Source organism: Thamnophis sirtalis, unplaced genomic scaffold (genome assembly GCF_051295495.1).
Source record: "Thamnophis sirtalis isolate CommonGarterSnake01/CBP01778 unplaced genomic scaffold, rThaSir2_p1.2 scaffold_13, whole genome shotgun sequence".
NCBI classification, from domain to species: domain Eukaryota; kingdom Metazoa; phylum Chordata; class Lepidosauria; order Squamata; family Natricidae; genus Thamnophis; species Thamnophis sirtalis.
The window spans coordinates 1,809,535-1,827,926 of record NW_028261393.1 but is presented as its reverse complement, the minus strand read 5'-3'; the positions used below and the strand labels follow the sequence as shown (position 1 = coordinate 1,827,926).

The 18,392-nt window shown below is 49.5% G+C and overlaps 1 protein-coding gene across 1 annotated transcript; it reads left to right on the top strand.

Moving 5' to 3' along the window:
- Nucleotides 1-205: 205 nt before the first annotated feature.
- On the top strand, nt 206-17,399 carry PPP5C (protein phosphatase 5 catalytic subunit). Its single transcript, XM_087727054.1, is given in 14 exon segments — nt 206-371; nt 5,654-5,895; nt 7,160-7,307; nt 8,198-8,319; nt 8,856-8,921; nt 11,831-11,929; nt 12,903-13,009; nt 13,124-13,265; nt 13,395-13,484; nt 13,892-13,930; nt 14,303-14,347; nt 14,349-14,482; nt 15,554-15,635; nt 16,881-17,399. Coding segments are annotated over 14 exon segments (1,518 nt in total). The 5' UTR covers nt 206-232; the 3' UTR covers nt 16,944-17,399.
- The last annotated feature ends 993 nt before the right edge of the window (nt 17,400-18,392 follow it).

The following is an 18,392-nucleotide window of genomic DNA, read 5'->3' as shown; positions in this document are numbered from 1 at the left end:
AGTCCTCCTTCTCCAGCTCCTCGCGGCGCTTCCGCGCGTCAGCGGCACGCGCTAAGCCCCGCCCGCCACTGACGTCTCCGCCGCAGGCTCCGCCCCCCCCACCGCGCTTTTCCCGCTAAGCGGTGGTTTGCGACGGGCGGGCTTGACGGCTGCTGCGTTTCTCCCCCCTCCCCTCTCGTCCCCCCCCCCCGTCGCTGGTTGTCAGGGCGCCTCGCTTTACGGCCCGGCGGCGATGGCGGAGGGAGAGCGGGCGGAGAACGGCAACGGGGGCGGAGGAGGAGGCAGCGCCGGGCGGCCGCCGCAGGAAGGGGAGCCGGGGGCGCTGGAGCGAGCCGAGACTCTCAAGACGCAGGCGAACGATTACTTCAAAGGTAGCGGGGAGGGAGGGGGGGGGAGAAGATGAGGCGGCGGGGGGGGAGGAGGAGGAGGAAGGGGGCGGGGCCAGGGGAAGGGTGGAGTATGAGGGGAGGGGCCAGCGGCGGGAGAGGGAGGGGCCTCCGAAGGGGCGGGGCCAAACCCAATTGGCAGGCTAGGGAGAATTAATTCCTCGTGGGCTGGGTGGACTCCAAGTCCCATCATCCCCGGCCGACAGAGGGTGTGTGTGTGTGTGTGTGATGGGTTTTGTAGTCCAGGGTGATGATCTCCTTTTTTTTTTAAAGCGGTGGTGGCTGATGGTCCGTGTGTCCTCCATTCCTGGGACAGCATGGACTGCAGCACCCATCTTCCACAGCAGGAGAGGCCGGTGGGAGTGGGGGAGCCTAACAAGGCCCGGGTCTGGAGGAAGGGGCTTCCCATGACGGGGGTCTCCTTGGAGGCCAGCCTGGCAAGCGCAGCGAACCCTCCCAGACTGTTTCGGGGGGGGGGGAGCCCCGGGCCTTGCCTTTGGCTTGGCTGTGGATGATGGGTCTTCCCTGTGAAAGGGGTTTGGAGCATTGGCAGACCCAGACCTGACGGACAGAGAAAACCCTTGGAAGGTGGAGGAGGAGGACTAGGGGTGACCTGAGACCATAATTCCAATATTTGAGGGGGTTGGACTAGAAGACCTCCAGGGCCCCTTCCAACTCTCTTATTCCAAAGCAGCTGAAGGCAGGACAAGAAGCAACGGGTGGAAACTAACCAAGGAGCTAAGCAACTTGGAACTAAGGAGAAAACTTCCTGACAGTGAGGACAATTAACCAGTGGAACAGCTTGCCACCAGAAATTGTGGGTGATCCATCACTGGAGGTCTTTAAGAAGAGATTGAACAACTAGGTGACCAGAATGGTCTAGGGTCTCCTGCTTGAGCAAGGGGTTGGACTAGAAGACCTCCAAGGTCCCTTCCAACTCTGTTAACATTCAAGAGAAGGGAATCCCGGCTGGTATCCCTGTTTGTTATCCCCTCTTTAGCTGAAACAGGCATTTCAGTCCAAGGCTACCTCCGTGTAGCTTTTAACCTCATTTGGAGACTAACCTTGTTCCTGTTTTTGGTAGTTTCCTGGGCCAAGAGCCCAGGAGAAAACCTGGTTTGCTCAATCCTGGCCTGCAGCTGCCAGTAGAATGGCTCAGTAGAAAGAGAGATGTTTTCACAGGCTTGAACATGATTTAAGACAATGTTTCTCAACCTTAAGCCATTTTAAGATGGGTGGACTTCAACTCCCAGAATACCCCAGCCAGCAACGCTGGCTGGGGTATTCTGGGAGTTGAAGTCCACCCATCTTAAAATGGCTAAGGTGCTGATGGTAGGCCCTTCGGGGACTCTACTCTATGGTTGCAGTGGGCTCTACTCTATGGTTGCAGGGATCTACTGGTAGTCCCAGAATCGTGAAGGACTGGCAGCTTCTGCCCACTCTTAATTAAGGTGGACTTATTCTCAGATTAGGGACGGGGACGCAGTAGCTCAGTGGCTAGGACGCTGAGCTTGTCAATCAGAAAGGTCGTCAGTTTGGCGGTTGGAATCCCTACCACCGCATAACGGAGTGAGCTCCCGTCAGTTCTCCCAGCTTCTGCACGTAAAAAATGCAAGTAGAAAAATAGGAACCACCTTTGGCGGGAAGGTAACAGCGTTCTACGCACCTTCGGCGTTTAGTCAATGCCGGCCACATGACCACGGAGACACATCTTCGGACAGCGCTGGCTCTTCGGCTTTGAAACAACGATGAGCACCGCCCCCTGGAGTTGGGAACACAAATGTGTAAAAGGGGAAGCTTTACCTCTATTCTCACGTTCCCTCCTTTCCCTGGATTTCGTTGTCCCTTCCTTTCCTCTCTTTATCTATTCATTAGATTTGGAGGCCGCCCCAATGACTCTGGATAGTTTACAATAAAATAAAAAGAAAGTAAAGTGAAGCTTTTATCTCCTGGGGATTCTGCATTGAACACTTTTGCTGGTCGAAATAGAACTGGGCAAATTGGGTTACTGGTTAAGAGCCAACTTGGCTTAGTGGTTAAAGTTCTGGCCTAGGAGACGGTGAGTTCTAGCTCTCCCTTAGGCATGAAAGCCGGCTGGGTGATTCTGGAGCAATCCCCAGGAGATTGTGAGTTCTAGTTCTGCCTTAGACATGAAAGATAGCTGGGTGTCTTTGAGCCAGTCCCCAGGAGATTGTGAATTCTAGTCCCATCTTAGGCAGGATAGCCATTTGGCTGACTTTGGGCCAATCACCAGGAGATGGTGAATTCTAGTTCCTCCTTAGCCATGATTTGAGATTTATTAGATTTATATGCCGCCCTTCTCCCAAGGACTCAGGGCGGCGTACAACAATTAAAAGAAACACATAATACAAAAGTTTTTAAAAAAAATTAAATGGAATATCCCAAACCCAATTAAAATTGACAATACATTTTAAAAAAATTCGAATTAAAATTAACAGTGATCAATAAGTTGTTTCGTTTTGTTCAGGCCAGGCTGGCTTGCTGGAAAAGCCAACTTTTTAGGGTGCGTCGGAAGGACCGGATTATACGAAGCTCCGGGGGCAGCTCATTCCAGAGGGAAGGTGCTCCCACAGAGAAGGCTCTCCCCCTGGGGGTGGCTAGCCGACACTATCTGGCCGACGGCACCCTGAGGAGGCCAACTCTGTGGGATCGCACTGGACGGTGGGAGGCTACCGGTGGCAGTAGGTGGTCTCGCAGGTACCCTGGGCCTAAGCCACGGAGCGCTTTAAAGGCTCCCTGGCTGTCTGGGTGGGCCAATCACCAGGAGATGGAGAGTTCTAGTCCTGCCTTAAGCATCAAAGCTGGCTGGGTGGCTTTGGGCCAGTTCCCTCCCTCTTAGCCGATCCCACCTCACAAGGTTGTTGCTATGGGGAAAAGAGGAAGAGGAAGGCGTATTAAGCACGTTCCCTGCCTGGAGTTACTTCTAATAAAGGTGAGATAACAATCTAATAATAATAATAATTGCCTCTTGTTGATTGCAAGCAAGGGAGTCCAACGCGCTCCCAATATGGCTCGTTGTCTGGATACCCTGTGGAATCCTCTTTTTTCCAGCTCAGCGATCCTTCGTCTGGAGAATTAAGCACTTACATATGTTATAATCAGCAATTTGTAGAGAACCATGCGTCCTTTTCTTCCACAAATTGGGAAAAAAGTTGCCTGCAGAATAAAAAATAGTAGCCATTGAATTCTATTTCTTTTGCCTTTCGGGGATTCAACAGGAAGCGATCTCTCCCCCCCCCCCCCACTCCAGATTTCTTAATTGTTGCCCTTGAAAATCAGTTTCTAATGGTGGATTAATCTGCTTTCTTGCTGGCCCTAGAGCTTAATTTTTGCCCCCGGGTTGTGTTTCCAATGGAGTTGGTTATTAAGCCACCGGTTGGCGTGCCAGCGGATGACTGCCTTTTAACCCTTGCCAGGGGTGGCTTATGCCCTGAAGGGAGAGGTTTTGTTTTTTTTATATATATATATATCCTCTCCGTTTCTATTTCATTCTGGCTTTGGTGGAGCCTTGTTGTGTAACACAGGAACTTTGTCTCTGCAACAATGTGCTGCTTTTTGCTTTTTTTTTCCCCCTGACACCCTTGACGCTGGGGGGGTTTGGGGGTTCAGGACAAAATCCATGCAATCGAAAGCATTCTCAAAAGACAAGTCACCTCGTGGCCCAACACTGGGGAGACAAAGTGTCCCATGAGCTGAAGTTTTGCTTCAAGGCTGAGAATTACGAATAGGGCAAAAACTGTGGGGGTCCTTGCTCCTCTCTGAGCTTGGTGACTTTCTTGCAGACGTTTAATTATCCGACTAGGTAACGCCATCAGTGCTGGTAGAGAGAGGGGTTGGTGGAGAGGAAGACGACTGGGGGGTCCTTGGTGTCCTCTGAGCTTGCAAACATTTCATTACCCAACTAGGTAACATCATCAGTGCTAGAAGAAAGGGGGTTTGTGGGGAAGAGGAGGGGGACGAAGAGGACTGTAATGCTCCGTGAGCTCGATTGTTTTCTTGCAGACATTTCATTGCCCAACTAAGTAACATTGTCAGTGCTAAGAGGGGGTAGAGTTTTTCTCATTTTAACAAACTTAACAATCATGGAACCACTTTCGGCAACACGGACAGGGGAAGCCGCTAAATATATAAAATAAAAACAAACTGGATATAGAGACAGACAAACAAGGAATGGAGATAGATAGAAATGGATGGATGGATGCAGATAAGATATAGAGAGACAGATGGGGACGGATGGTTGGTAGGTAGGTAGGTAGGTAGGTAGGTAGGTAGGTAGAGACAGACATACAGATATGGATAGATAAATAGATAATGGATGGATGGTTAGATGGATGGATGGAATGGATGATTGAGAGAGAGAAAGAGATAAATAGATGATAGCTAGATGATAGGTAGATAGCAATAGATGATGGATGGATGAGAGAGAAACAGACAAGATAGAGATAGATAGGTAGATAGGTAGATAAAGATAGATAAAGGGTGAATGGATAAATAGACAGACAGATATGGATAGATAATATAGGTAGGTAGGTAGGTAGGTAGGTAGATAATGGATAGATAAATAGATAATTGATGGAAGGTTAGATGGATGGAGTGGATGATTGAGAGAAAGAGATAAATAGATGATAGCTAGATAGCAATAGATGAGAGATGGATAGATGAGAGAGAGAAACAGAGCAGAAGATGGATGGATGGATGAGAGAGAGAGACAGAAAGATAGATAGATAGATAGATAGATAGATGATAGATAGATAGATAGATAGATAGATAGATAGATAGATAGATAGATATAGATAGATAGATAGATAGATAGATAGATGCAGATAGATAAAGGGTGAATGGATAAATAGACAGACAGATATGGATAGATAATATAGGTAGGTAGGTAGGTAGGTAGGTAGGTAGATAATGGATAGATAAATAGATAATTGATGGAAGGTTAGATGGATGGAGTGGATTATTGAGAGAAATAAATAAATAGATGATAGCTAGATAGCAATAGATGAGAGATGGATGGGAGAGAAACAGATGGAAGATAGCTAGAGAGATTAGATAGATAGATGCAGATAGATAAAGGGTGAATGGATAGATAGAGAGACAGATAGACAAATATGGATAGATAGATAGATAGATAGATAGATAGATAGGTAGATAGGTAGATAGATAGATAATGGGTGGATGGATGGATGGAGAGATAGATAGATGGAGCCCCCCTTCTCATGCCTTCTTCCTTTCTCCCCCACCAGTGAAGGACTATGAGAACGCAGTCAAGTATTACAGCCAGGCCATTGAGCTCAACCCCACCAATGCCATCTATTATGCCAACCGCAGCTTGGCCTACCTGCGGACGGAGTGCTATGGCTACGCCCTGGCCGACGCCACCAAGTCCATCGACTTGGACAAGAAATACATCAAAGGCTACTACCGCCGAGCGACCAGCAACATGGCCTTGGGCAAGTTCAAGGCGGCTTTGCGGGATTACGAGACGGTAAGAGAGAAACGGGCGTGGTGGTGGTGGCGTATGCCCAAGAAGGGGTGGGAGCAGACGTTATCTCACCCGTGGCCACCAGGCGGCCCCGGAGAGCTAGTAACGCAGCCCCCACAAGGTTGGAAACATTTTAACATCCCACATAAATCTTCTTCTGTTAACGACCCCATAATCCCTGGCGGAGGGGTGGAGTCCTGGCGACTTGAGTGTTTAGTGGCCGGATGCTTTTCCCTGTCGCCAGTGCAGAGTTCTATTCAGCAGAGATATTCTCATTGTGAGAACCCAGAGAGAGAAATATCTGCCTCTACCTAGGATCTAACTCATAGCCTTCCCGATGGTGAGGCGAGAGCTCCACCTCTAGGCCACCACATCCACAATCCATCACATGGTCCAATCCTTCTTCTTCCACGCTGGCATCCACACCCAGCTACTTCCGGTCAGGTGTCCTGGTGCGGAGACAAAGGATGACCTTGGCTTCTAGTAAAGAATGAAAACAATACATTCCACAGTCTCACTCCTGTCTATTCCCCCCTCCCATCAACTCTACTAAAGAAACAGCATAATGAAATAAGAGAAAGTTGTGGCAGGCCAAAATTCAAAAAGGAATATAATTGCAGTCCTGACAACACTACGATGAAAATCATTACAATTAATGTTATAATTGTGTATATATGTATATATATATATATATATATATATATATATATATATATATATATATATATATATATATATATATATATATATATATATATATATATATATGTTAGATATGTTAGAAGATCTCTCAAGAAGGAGATGAAGAAATCTATTAAGGTTTAACTGCATAGAGCCAAGGTGGCGCAGTGGTTAAATGCAGCACTGCAGGCTACTGCTAGATCAGCAGTTCAGCGGTTCAAATCTCACCGGCTCAGGGTTGACTCAGCCTTCCATCCTTCCGAGGTGGGTAAAATGAGGACCCAGATTGTTGGGGGCGATATGCTGACTCTGTAAACCGCTTAGAGAGGCCTGAAAGGCCTATGAAGCGGTATATAAGTCTACTGCTATTGCTATTGCTATTGCTATAATGTATTATAATTTATGGAAGAAGGTCGCAGAGAAATATCTCTGTGCCCAGGCGACACGCTGCTTAAGGAAAGATGGAATGCATGTATTTTACATTTGAAAAATAAAAAAAACTTTTATTTAGAAAGAGGGGCGAAACTGATCCGGGCATCCCCTTCCTCTACCTCTCTCCTCCCCTGCCTCCGCCCCCCCCCCCCAGGTGGTCAAGGTGAAGCCGAACGATAAGGATGCCAAAATGAAGTATCAGGAATGCAACAAGATTGTAAAGCAGAAAGCCTTCGAAAGGGCCATCGCCAGCGACGAGCACAAGCGGTCGGTGGTGGACTCCCTGGACATTGAGAACATGAGTGAGTCAGGGCAGGAGAGATGGGGTTGTGGGGCGGGGGGGGTGTGTTGCAGTGGTGGGGGGTCCGGGCCCCGTCGCCCACATGGACCCATGCGTGCATCGTAGCTGCCAGCGACACTTCGGCAAGCCTCCGCAATGCTCCAGATGCTAAGCAGAGTGTCGTGCAGGCGCTGTATGGGCCATGCGCCTGCGCGGAAGCGCCGAAGGCTTTAAAGGACAGGTAGGCCCTCATGGACTTGTTCCCACACCCCATCCATCCATCCATCCATCTATCTATCTCTGTCTGTCTTTCTGTCTATCTATCGGATTGTTGGGGGCGATATGCCGACTCTGTAAACCGCTTAGAGAGGGCTGAAAGCCCTATGAAGCGGTATATAAGTCTAACTGCTATTGCTATTGCAATCTATCTATCTATCTATCTATCTATCTATCTATCTATCTATCTATCTCTGTCTGTCTGTCTGTCTTTCTGTCTATCTATCTATCAGATTGTTGGGGGCAATATGCTGACTCTGTAAACCGCTTAGAGAGGGCTGAAAGCCCTATGAAGCGGTATATAAGTCTAACTGCTATTGCAATCTATCTATCTATCTATCTATCTATCTATCTATCTATCTATCTATCTATCTATCTATCTCTGTCTGTCTTTCTGTCTATCTATCTATCAGATTGGTGGGGGCGATATGCTGACTCTGTAAACCGCTTAGAGAGGGCTGAAAGCCCTATGAAGCGGTATATAAGTCTAACTATTGCTTGCTAAGTCAAGCTTGGTGCCCACCTTGGGGGAGAGGGGGAGACCCCTGGAAGCGTCCGGCTTCTCCCAGCCTTTCCTTGCCAGCTCCTTTGCTCACCTGAGTCCTCCCCCCCCCTTACACCCCCCCTTTTCTCCAGCCATTGAGGACGAGTACAGTGGTCCGAAACTGGAGGACGGGAAGGTGACCTTGGACTTCATGAAGGAACTGATGCAGTGGTACAAGGAGCAGAAGAAGCTCCACCGGAAATGTGCATATCAGGTAGCCTCTTCCTCCTCCTCCCCCTCGTCCCCTTCTACAGGTGGTCCTCCACTTACGACCTCTGCCGGGGACCCGAATGTCAGGGCAGCCATGAAACCAGTGATTCCCCCTGACTCCATTTTGCGACAGGGCGCGGCTGCGGTAATGCCTTCAGAATGGGCCGCGATAGAAATTGCAGCGGGGATGGGTGTTGCGGCCGTCGTAAAGGCCGAGGACGAATTGCAAATCACGGCTTCCGAGGCCGTGGTCCCCCCTTGAACCCGTGTTTCTCAACCTTGGCCACTTGAAGACGTCTGGACTTGCAACTCCCAGAATTCCCCAGCCAGCGAATGCTGGCTGGGGAATTCTGGGAGTTGCAAGTCCAGACGTCTTCAAGTGGCCAAGGTTGAGAAACACTGCCTTGAACTGCGGTTGAAACGGATGGTCGTAAGTCGAGGACGGCCTGCATCGGGGAAAGGCCTCCCTTTCCAGCCCAGGATATTCCGTTCGCCTTTCCTGCCTGCCTTGTCAATCACTCCTCTTTGTCCTTCCTGCAGATTCTGGTACAGGTGAAAGAGGTGCTATCAAAACTCCCTACCCTTGTAGAAACCACGTTAAAAGAGGTAAGGCCTTCTTTCTACCTGGAGTAGTGGGTTGTTTTTTCCCCCCGAAACAAGGTTTTTTAAAATTCTTTCTTACATATTTAACTTCTTTTATCAACAGAGTGTTGCATCTTCTCATAGGCATAATTCCTTAATTCCATCGTATTTCCAGTTCCAGTTTCAGCCATATTATTTTCTTTAACTAGTTTCCATCTTAGATTTAATTTCTTCTCAATAAAGACCGTATTTTTCGGAGTATTAGACGCACCTTTTCCCCTCAAAAAAAGAGGCTGAAAATCTGGGTGCGTCTTATACACTGAATACAGCATTTTTGGCCTCCCGAAACCCTGCCCCCTTGTCAAAAAAATAGCTTTTAGAAGGCTTTCAGAGAGCTCCTGGGGGGCTGGGGAGGAGAGAAATGAGTGAGAAACGGGCCGTTTTTTGCTCAATTTTGCCCCCAGCCCTTAGGAGCACTCTATAAGCCTCCTAAAGGCTATCCATGCCCTTTTTTTTTGACAAAAATGGGTCCGTTTTCATGCCCCCGCCCCCCAGGAGAACTCTACAAGACTCCTAAGGGCTATTCATGCCCTTTGCGGTGGGGGGGGGGGGGAATAGGCCTGTTTTGGGGGAATACAGGCCGTTTTGGGAGGTTTCCAGAGTGCAAAAACTTTTTTTTTAATGTAATCTTCAAAACCTCGATGCGTCTTATGCTCCGAAAAATATGGCAAACACTATCATTCTTTGCTTCTCCAGTTTAATCAAATTTTAACATTTCCTTTCCATCTTTTTATTCTAGTTTACGATAGGTAATATATATCCTCAGATTTAATTTTGTATAATGAACATTTCATTTATTCCAGGGGGTGTCCAAACTTGGGAACTTTTAAGACTTGTGGACTTCAACTCCCAGAATTCCCCGGCCGGGGAATTCTGGGAGTTGAAGTCCGCGAGTCTTAAAAGTTCCCAAGTTTGGACACCTCTGATTTAGTCAATTACCCACGATTAATACATCAATCTATTTCTCCCACATCATGTTAACCATATACCATTAACAATATTAACACATTTCATTTTTTTTCTACTGGTAAATCCTTTTCCTTCTTTCTTCCTTTCCTAACCATTTTCTCTTGGTCTCTCAGAATCTTCCCTTCATACATACATACATACATACATACATACATACATACATACATACATACATTCATTCATTCATTCATTCATTCATTCATTCATTCATTCATTCATTCATTCATTCTCTTGCACCCATGATTCCTCCCTTATTCCCACAACTTGGAATACAAAAAAGACTCTCTTTAGCCCAGCGTTCCTCCATCTGGCCAGCCTGAAGAGGGGTGGACTTCAATTCCCAGAATTCCCCAGCCAGCTATGCTGTTGAAACCGAAGATGGGTTGAGCTTCAGCTTCGCTGGGGAATTCTGGGAGTTGAAGTCCACTCACCATCTAACCGCCAAGGTTGAGAAAGATGCTTTAAACCTCATTCTTGGATGATTCTTTGTGTGACCTGCCACCAACTTGGTGTTCTGATGGTAAGAAAGTGACACCTCCAATTATCCCCCACCAGTTATAAACAGTAACAGAGTTGTGGAAGGGACCTTGGAGGTCATCTAGTCCAACCCCCTGCTCGAGCAAAAGAGCGGTACTAGGGATTCGAACCCCCGAACTGCCGACCTTTTTGATTGACACGCACAATCTCTTAGCCACTAGTCAGGTTATCTCCACTGGTTCATCCCAATTCGGCACTGCATCCCAATGGATGGATGATTGGATGGATGGATGATGGATTGGATGGGTAATGGATGGATTGGATGGATGATGGATTGGATGGAAGGATGGATGGATGGATTGAATGGATGGATGGATTGGAGGGAGGGATGATGGATGGAATGGATGGATGATGGATAAATTGGATGGATTGGATGGATGATGGATTGGATGGATGATGGATTGGATGGATGGATGATGGAATGGATGGATGGATGATGGATGAATAGATGATGGATGGAATGGGATGGATGGATGATGGATTGGATGGATGATGGTTTGGATGGATGATGGATGGATGGATGATGGATGGATTGGATGGAGGACGGGTGGATGGATCAGAGGGAGGGAAGGATGATGGATTGGATGGAGGGATGGATGCCAAAGCAATTTGCTTGATGAAAAAAATGCTCACCACTGGCACTGCATTCCAATGGATGGATGATTGGATGGATGGATGATGGATTGGATGGGTAATGGATGGATTTCCCCCCCCCCTTATTTGTACCCCCTCCCCCTTGACTTGGGTTGTGAGCCGCCCTGAGTCCCCTTCGGGGAAAAGGGCGGCATAGAAATATAATAAATTCAATTTAAATATAATAAATTCAATTCTGTCTGCTTCCTTTGATCTCGCCTACCTGTCCCACAGCCCCCCTACCCCACCCCTCCAAGGGCCTTCCCTTTCCCGAAGCGAACCAGAAACAACCAGCCGTCGGCCCCCTTTCCAAGGAACTCATTAGCCTCTTTGGAGAGTGCTGGGGACAGGGACAGGTGTCCCTGTAATTAAGTCAGGTGGATCAGTATCACTGTGACGCACAGGTGCGCCTGCTGGGCCTGGCTGAGGTGACACAGGTGAGCCTCTGCTGAGCTTGCCCCAAATTCCGCGGCTTTCTTCTTATCTGCCTGAAATTGGGGTCATTTTCGTCTGACGGAGCCGAGCGGAGCCTTTGATGTCTGCCCGGAAGCGCCAGAGAGCTCTTTCCCGCGTCCCTTTATGGATTCGCTCGGGGCATGGAGTCTCTCCCGTCAAACCACGAGAGGCGAGCAGAATTATCCCGGCGATAAAAAACAATAACAACCAGGCTCCTATCTGACTCATCTTTATGACCTCTGCTGACTGGCTGTCTTCTTCCTTCCCCTTTCATCCAGACGGAGAAAATTACCGTCTGCGGAGACACCCACGGACAATACTACGACCTCCTGAACATATTCGAGCTGAACGGGCTGCCCTCGGAAGATAATCCATATGTATCTTTTGGGGGGGTCATTGGGGGGGGGGCTTGTTGGGGAGGCTGGAGGCTTCTCGGGAGAAGGGCAGCTGTAGAGCTTCTGGAACAAGGAAGGAAGGGAAGGAGGGAAGGGAAGGGAGGGAGGAAAGGAAGGGAAAGAAGGAGGGAAGGAGGAGTAAGGGAAGACAGGAAGGGGAGGGAAGGAAAGATGGAAAGAGGAAGAAAAGGAGGGAAGGAAGAAGGAAAAGGAGGGAAGGAAGGAAAGGGAGTAAGGGAAGGAGGGAGGGAAGGAAAGGGAAAGGAAGGAAAGGAGAAAAGGGAAGGAGGGAAGGAAGGATGAAAAGAAGGAAGGAAGGGGAGAAAGGGAAGGAAAGGAGGAAAGGGGAGGGAGGAAAAGGAGGAAGGGAAGGAGGAAGGGAAGGAAAGGGGAGGGAAGAAAGGAAGGAAAGGGATTAAGGGAAGGAGGGAAGGAAGGATGGAAAGAGGAAGGAAAGGAAGGAAAAAGGGAGAAGGAGGGAAGGAAGGGAAGGGACTAAGGGAAGGAAGGGAGGAAAGGGGAAGGAAGGAAGGGAAAGAGAAGGGAAGGAGGGAGGGACAGAAGAAAAGGAGAAAAGGGAAGGAGGGAGGGAAGGATGAAAAGAGGAAGGGAGAAAGGGAAGGAAAGGAGGAAAGGGGAGGGAAGAAAGGAAGAAAAGGGATTAAGGGAAGAAGAAAGGATGGAAAGACGAAAGAAAGAAGGAGGGGAAGGAAGGAAAAAGGGAAAGGAGGGAAGGGACTAGGGAAGGAAGGAAGGAAAGGAGGGAGGAAGGAAGGGAAGGAAAGAGGGAAGGAAAGGGAGTAATGGAAGGAGGGAGGGACAGAAGAAAAGGAGAAAAGGGAAGGAGGGAGGGAAGGATGAAAAGAGGAAGGAAGGAAGGAAGGGGAGAAAGAAAGGAAGATCTGCATTTCCCCTGTCATTTCCTTGAACGAGACACCCCCCCCCCCCCCCTCAGCTCTTCAACGGGGACTTTGTGGACCGGGGGTCCTTCTCGGTGGAGGTGATCCTCACCCTCTTCGGATTCAAGCTGCTCTACCCCGACCATTTCCACTTACTCCGAGGTCAGCCTCGCCTCCCCCACAGACTGGCAGGGGCAGGAGGGGTGGGCGGCCCCTCCCTCGCCGCTCCGGCCTCCTTTGCCACCCCTTGTGCCTCCCAATTCCTCTCCTCCTCCAGGAACCACGAAACGGACAACATGAACCAGATCTACGGCTTCGAGGGCGAGGTGAAAGCCAAGTACACGGCCCAGATGTTCGAGCTCTTCAGCGAAGTCTTTGAGTGGCTCCCCCTGGTGCACTGCATCAATGGGAAAGTCTTGGTAAGGGGGCTCCGGGGGGAGGAAGAGGCCGGGGATGGCTTGGCAGCCAAGAGGGGAACCCAGGGGAGACGTCGGCTGGCGGCCCCCACCTCTCTGACATTGGGGCTCCTCTCCCCCCACCACCGCCAGATAATGCATGGTGGACTCTTCAGTGAAGACGGCGTCATGTTAGACGATATCAGGAAGATTGAGAGGAATCGTCAACCTCCAGACTCAGGTGAGCAGAAGACCTGATGGGGAGGGAGACGGGGTCTCTCTCCGGAGAAGGTGCTTCCCGCTCAGGTGGGCCTCCCATCGGGCCTAAAGAAGCCAACTTTGGCTCAACGTTCCCCAACTCACCGCCTTCCAGCCCCTTCGGATCACACGTCGCCCCATGTTGCACGACCGGCCTGGGTGTTGTCTAAGATCTCTGAAGCCTTTGAACTTTTATCACTGGGGGAGGGGGGGTGTTTGTGGGTCCCTACCTCTGCCCCCCCCCTTGTGTGTCTGACCAAGGCTTCCCCAAAACACCCACCAGAGTAGAACCCAAGTGAGATTTAGCAAATTGTCAATAATGGATGACTAATGTTCCGTTTTGTGTTTCTTTCCCTTGTTCTCTTCGCTTGACCTCTTCTCTTGGGCAGGTCCCCATGTGTGACTTACTGTGGTCAGATCCCCAACCCCAGGTGAGTCCGGCTTTGGCACCCTAAGGTGTTCTGACCCCCCCCTTGTCCCACACCAAAGCACTCCGAGCCAAAAATACTTTACGGAATTTATTAACAGACAGACAGGTCCTTGGCAGCAATCCAGCCTGCCAGGCTCACAATACTGTTCTCCAACATTCGTTATCGCGTTGACTTCTGCAAAAGGGGCGTGTGCACAAGCAGTCCTTTTATAGTCTATAAGTCCGGTCGCTAAACGAACAGGATGTAAGTCGAGGATCGCCTGCAGAAGAAGAAGAAGGGAAAGGCCGGCGCAATCGGATTCGGCCCGATTCGGTTGTGACGGCTCGCTCGTGTCTCTTGGACGGGACGAGGTCAACTTTTCGTTCCTTTCAGAACGGCCGGTCGGTCAGTAAGCGAGGCGTGAGCTGCCAGTTCGGCCCCCGACGTCACGAAGAGTTTCCTGGAGAGTAACCATCTAGACTACATCATCCGAAGCCACGAGGTGAAGCCCGAAGGGTACGAGGTGGCTCACGATGGGAAGTGCGTCACAGTTTTCTCAGCCCCCAACTACTGGTGAGTCGGGGGGGGGGGGTTGGTGGGGACGCCCACCCCTCACCCTCTTTAAATGGGTCCTCTGGTGGAGAAAGCTGAACGGGGGGGGGGGGGTGCCCTGAAATTACTTTTTATTTTTTTATTTTTTATTAACAAACATGTAAAATATACACACACACAAAACTTAGATGTACACCACATTTACACAATACAATACAAACAGGAGCTTCCTGTTCTTTCTAATAGCAATTATCAATCGATAGCGCTCACCTTATATTATTTTCCCTTCTATTGTATTTCATTTGGATTTCGCCATTCTTTTTTCTCAAGATTAATCTTTTATTACATTTTCATTTTCCTGTATACAATCACTTAAATACTGTGCAGTTTAAAAAAGAAGAAGCAATACACACCTCATAACGCTTCTATCCTACATACACCCTTTTTTTTCTTTCTTTTCTTCTTTCTTCTCCTTTTATTTTTCTTTTGTTTTAGTACAAAACAAATAGACCAATGAATACTAGAAATACACCGAAGCGAGGTGTAGAGGGAAAGAAGAGGGGGGAATTAAGAGGGAGTGAGAAGGGAATGTAAGGAGGGTGAGATGGTGGGAAGGGGAGAAAGGAATGGCTGGGGGGGAGGGGAAGTAGAAGAGGGGATTGTTGGGGGGGTGCCCTGAAAGCGGGCAGGAATTGGGAGACCCCTTCCCCAACTCAACAATGCTGATTTTTGCAAAGGGCTTGGCACGGACGTTGTTACAAGTAAATCTCTTGCAAAAAATAAAAAAAGCCAATTAGCTGAATGCCCTTCCCTGGAAGTGGGGGGGGGAGAGGAAACCCCCCACCCCCAAATCATGCACAGCTGGTCCTCAACTTACAACCGTTCATATAGTAACCATTGAAAGTTACAACAGCCCTTAAAATAGGGACCGACGACGGTTTTTCATGCTTGCGGAGGTTGCCAAGATGCCATTGGGGAGGGAGGGGCACGGGGGGGGGGGGAAGGGGAGAGAAATGCACTTCCTGCCCCTCCAGCTGTTTTGAGGAACAGCTGGCCAAGCTCTCCTCGCCCCCCCCCCCCTTCTTTTGCCAGTGACCAGATGGGTAACAAGGGGGCCTACATCCATTTGCAAGGCTCGGACCTACAGCCGGAGTTCCACCAGTTCACAGCAGTGGTGAGTCCTGGCTTTTGGGGCCGGGGGGGGGGTGGGGTGGGGGGGGGTGGGGGGGCTGGCACTCCGGAGTGCTTGCCCTGCACTCGGGCATCTGGGTGAGGCAGCCTGGGAGGAGAAGGTGGGTGCAGTCATTGAATTTTCTTTCTTTTTTTTCCCCTTCCTCCCTCTCTGCCCTTCTCTGCTTTTCTTTTCCTTTCTTCCTTTTCTCTCTATTCTTCCTTCCACTTTGATCTATTCTTCTGTTCTTCCTTCCTTCCTTCTTCTATTCCTTCCTTCTCTATTCCTCCATCCTTCCTTCTTTCCTTTCTTCCTTTTCTCTTTATTCTTCCTTCCTTTTTGATCTATTCTTCTGTTCTTCCCTCCTTTCCTGTTCTTCCTTCTCCCTGTATTCCTTCCTTCCTTCTCTATTCCTCCATCCTTCCTTCCTTCTTTCCTTTCTTTTCTCTCTTTTCTTCCTTCCTTTTTCATCTATTCTTCTGTTCTTCCTTCCTGTTCTTCCTTCCTTCTCCTTCTATTCCTTCCTTCCTTCTCTATTCCTCCATCCTTCTTTCTTTCCTTCCTTCCTTTTCTCTCTATTCTTCCTTCCTTTTTGATCCATTCTTCTGTTCTTCCTTCTTGTTCTTCCTCCCTTCTCCTATTCCTTCCGTCTCTATTCCTCCATCCTTCCTTAAACTCTATTCTTCCTTCCTTTTTGATCTATTCTTCTGTTCTTCCTTCCTTTCCTGTTCTTTCTCCTTCTATTCCTTCCTTCCTTCTCTATTCCTCCATCCTTCCTTCTTTCCTTTCTTCCTTTTCTCTCTATTCTTCCTTCCTTTTTGATCCATTCTTCTGTTCTTCCTTCTTGTTCTTCCTCCCTTCTCCTATTCCTTCCGTCTCTATTCCTCCATCCTTCCTTAAACTCTATTCTTCCTTCCTTTTTGATCTATTCTTCTGTTCTTCCTTCCTTTCCTGTTCTTTCTCCTTCTATTCCTTCCTTCCTTCTCTATTCCTCCATCCTTCCTTCTTTCCTTTCTTCCTTTCCTCTCTGTTCCCCCCTTCCCCTTTTCTCCATTCCTCCATCCTTCCTTCCCTGCTTCCTTCTTTTTTCCCTCCATTCCTTTTTTCCTTCCTTCTCTACTCTTCCTTCCTTTTCTCTCTGTTCATTCCCTTTTTCTCTATTCCTCTACCCTTCCTTCTCCGTTCCTCTTCCCTCCCTTCCTTCTTTCCTTCCTTTTTCCCCCCCTCTATCCTTCCTTCCTCCCTCAGCCTCATCCAAACATTAAGCCCATGGTTTATGCCAACTCGCTGCTGCAGATGGGGATGCTATAAGGCCGCCTTCTGCCTCTGCTGACCGGCCCCTTCCCCCCCTCCCAGACCGTCTGGAGGGTCCACTCACCGACCAGCGACCCGTCATTTCGGAGAGCGGGGGGTTCCCCCCCCTCCTTTTTTTTTTTAAATTACCATTTCTCCAAACATCAGCCTTCACTACGGAGCAGGACGATGCCGCGGCCGCTGGGGGGACAGGATGGGACGGGGGCAGCTGAGGGACGCCGGAAAGAATCCTACGGTAGGGTTGAGGGAGGGGAAGTCCCCCCTTCCCTCCTAGGGCAGGTAGAGACACCCCCCCCCCCAGGTGGCTCTTTCCTTTGCGCTCACTCACCTGGAGGGCTTCACCTGTGGGAGAAACAGCAGTCGGGGGGAGCATTAAGAAACAAAAGGATTTTCGTTCTTTTTTTAAAAAAATAATAATTATATATTTTGGAAAGACTGTTTATTCCCAAGGTCCTCGGTTGTTGTTGCTGGTTTTTTCTTTCTTTCCATAGTTCTCACCGCCTTCCTTTCCCTGCCGCCAAGAAAGGAGACCCGGGGGGGGGGAAGGGGGGGCCAGCGGGGGCATCCCTCCGTCCCGTCCCCCCCCCAAACAGCCTCCAAATCTGGGGTTTCCCTGTGTCCTCCTGGCCTCCCTCCCTCTGCTGATCAGCCCCTGTGTCTGTTGGAGCCGTAATCCATGCGTTCCGAGATGGGCCCCCCCCAAAAAATGCGTTCCGAGATGAGGGCCCCCCAAAAAAGGACCAGAGGGGATGGGGGGGGGGCATCCCGAAGAGGAATATGGGTGGGTGGGTGGGATGAAAGGGTCAATTCTCGCCCGCCACCCCCCCCCCCACACACACTTTCAGTTTCCTTCAATCATTTGATCAACGCTTTCTCCCCCTCGGCGACCTTAAGACGGGGGGGGGGGACTACAACTCCCAGCATCCTCCAGCCAGCATCGCGATGCTGGCTGGGGGATGCTGGGAATTGTAGTCCCCCCCCCCCGTCTTAAGGTCGCCGAGGGGGGAGAAAGAGTTGATTCAACTTGGCCAAAACCTCAATCGTCCGTGATACTGACCAACAGCTTTTCCTGCGTCCTTGTTGTGGGGGGCGGGGGTGATGCATCCTTGCACCCCCTAAAAGTTAGTCCTGGGCTTGTGGGGGGTGGGGAAGGAAAATCCGAGACAAGGGGGTACAGGACCCCCCCTCTCCCAGTCTCGTTTTCCCTCTCATTTCCTCCCCCCCCTCTGGAAAACCAACCCCCTTGAATTCTTCTCCAGATCTTCACGCAATGCAGACTTCCCGGGACCCCTCCTCTCGCCTCGAGAGAGACCCCCCCCTCCTCATTTGCTATCCTGGTCAATCCAAGGTCACCCTACCCAGCCCCCTTTGGGGGGGTGTTTCCCCAAATCCTATAGAGGTCTGTCTTGTGCCCCACCTCGGAAGGTGCTTTGGAGAAGACCATCT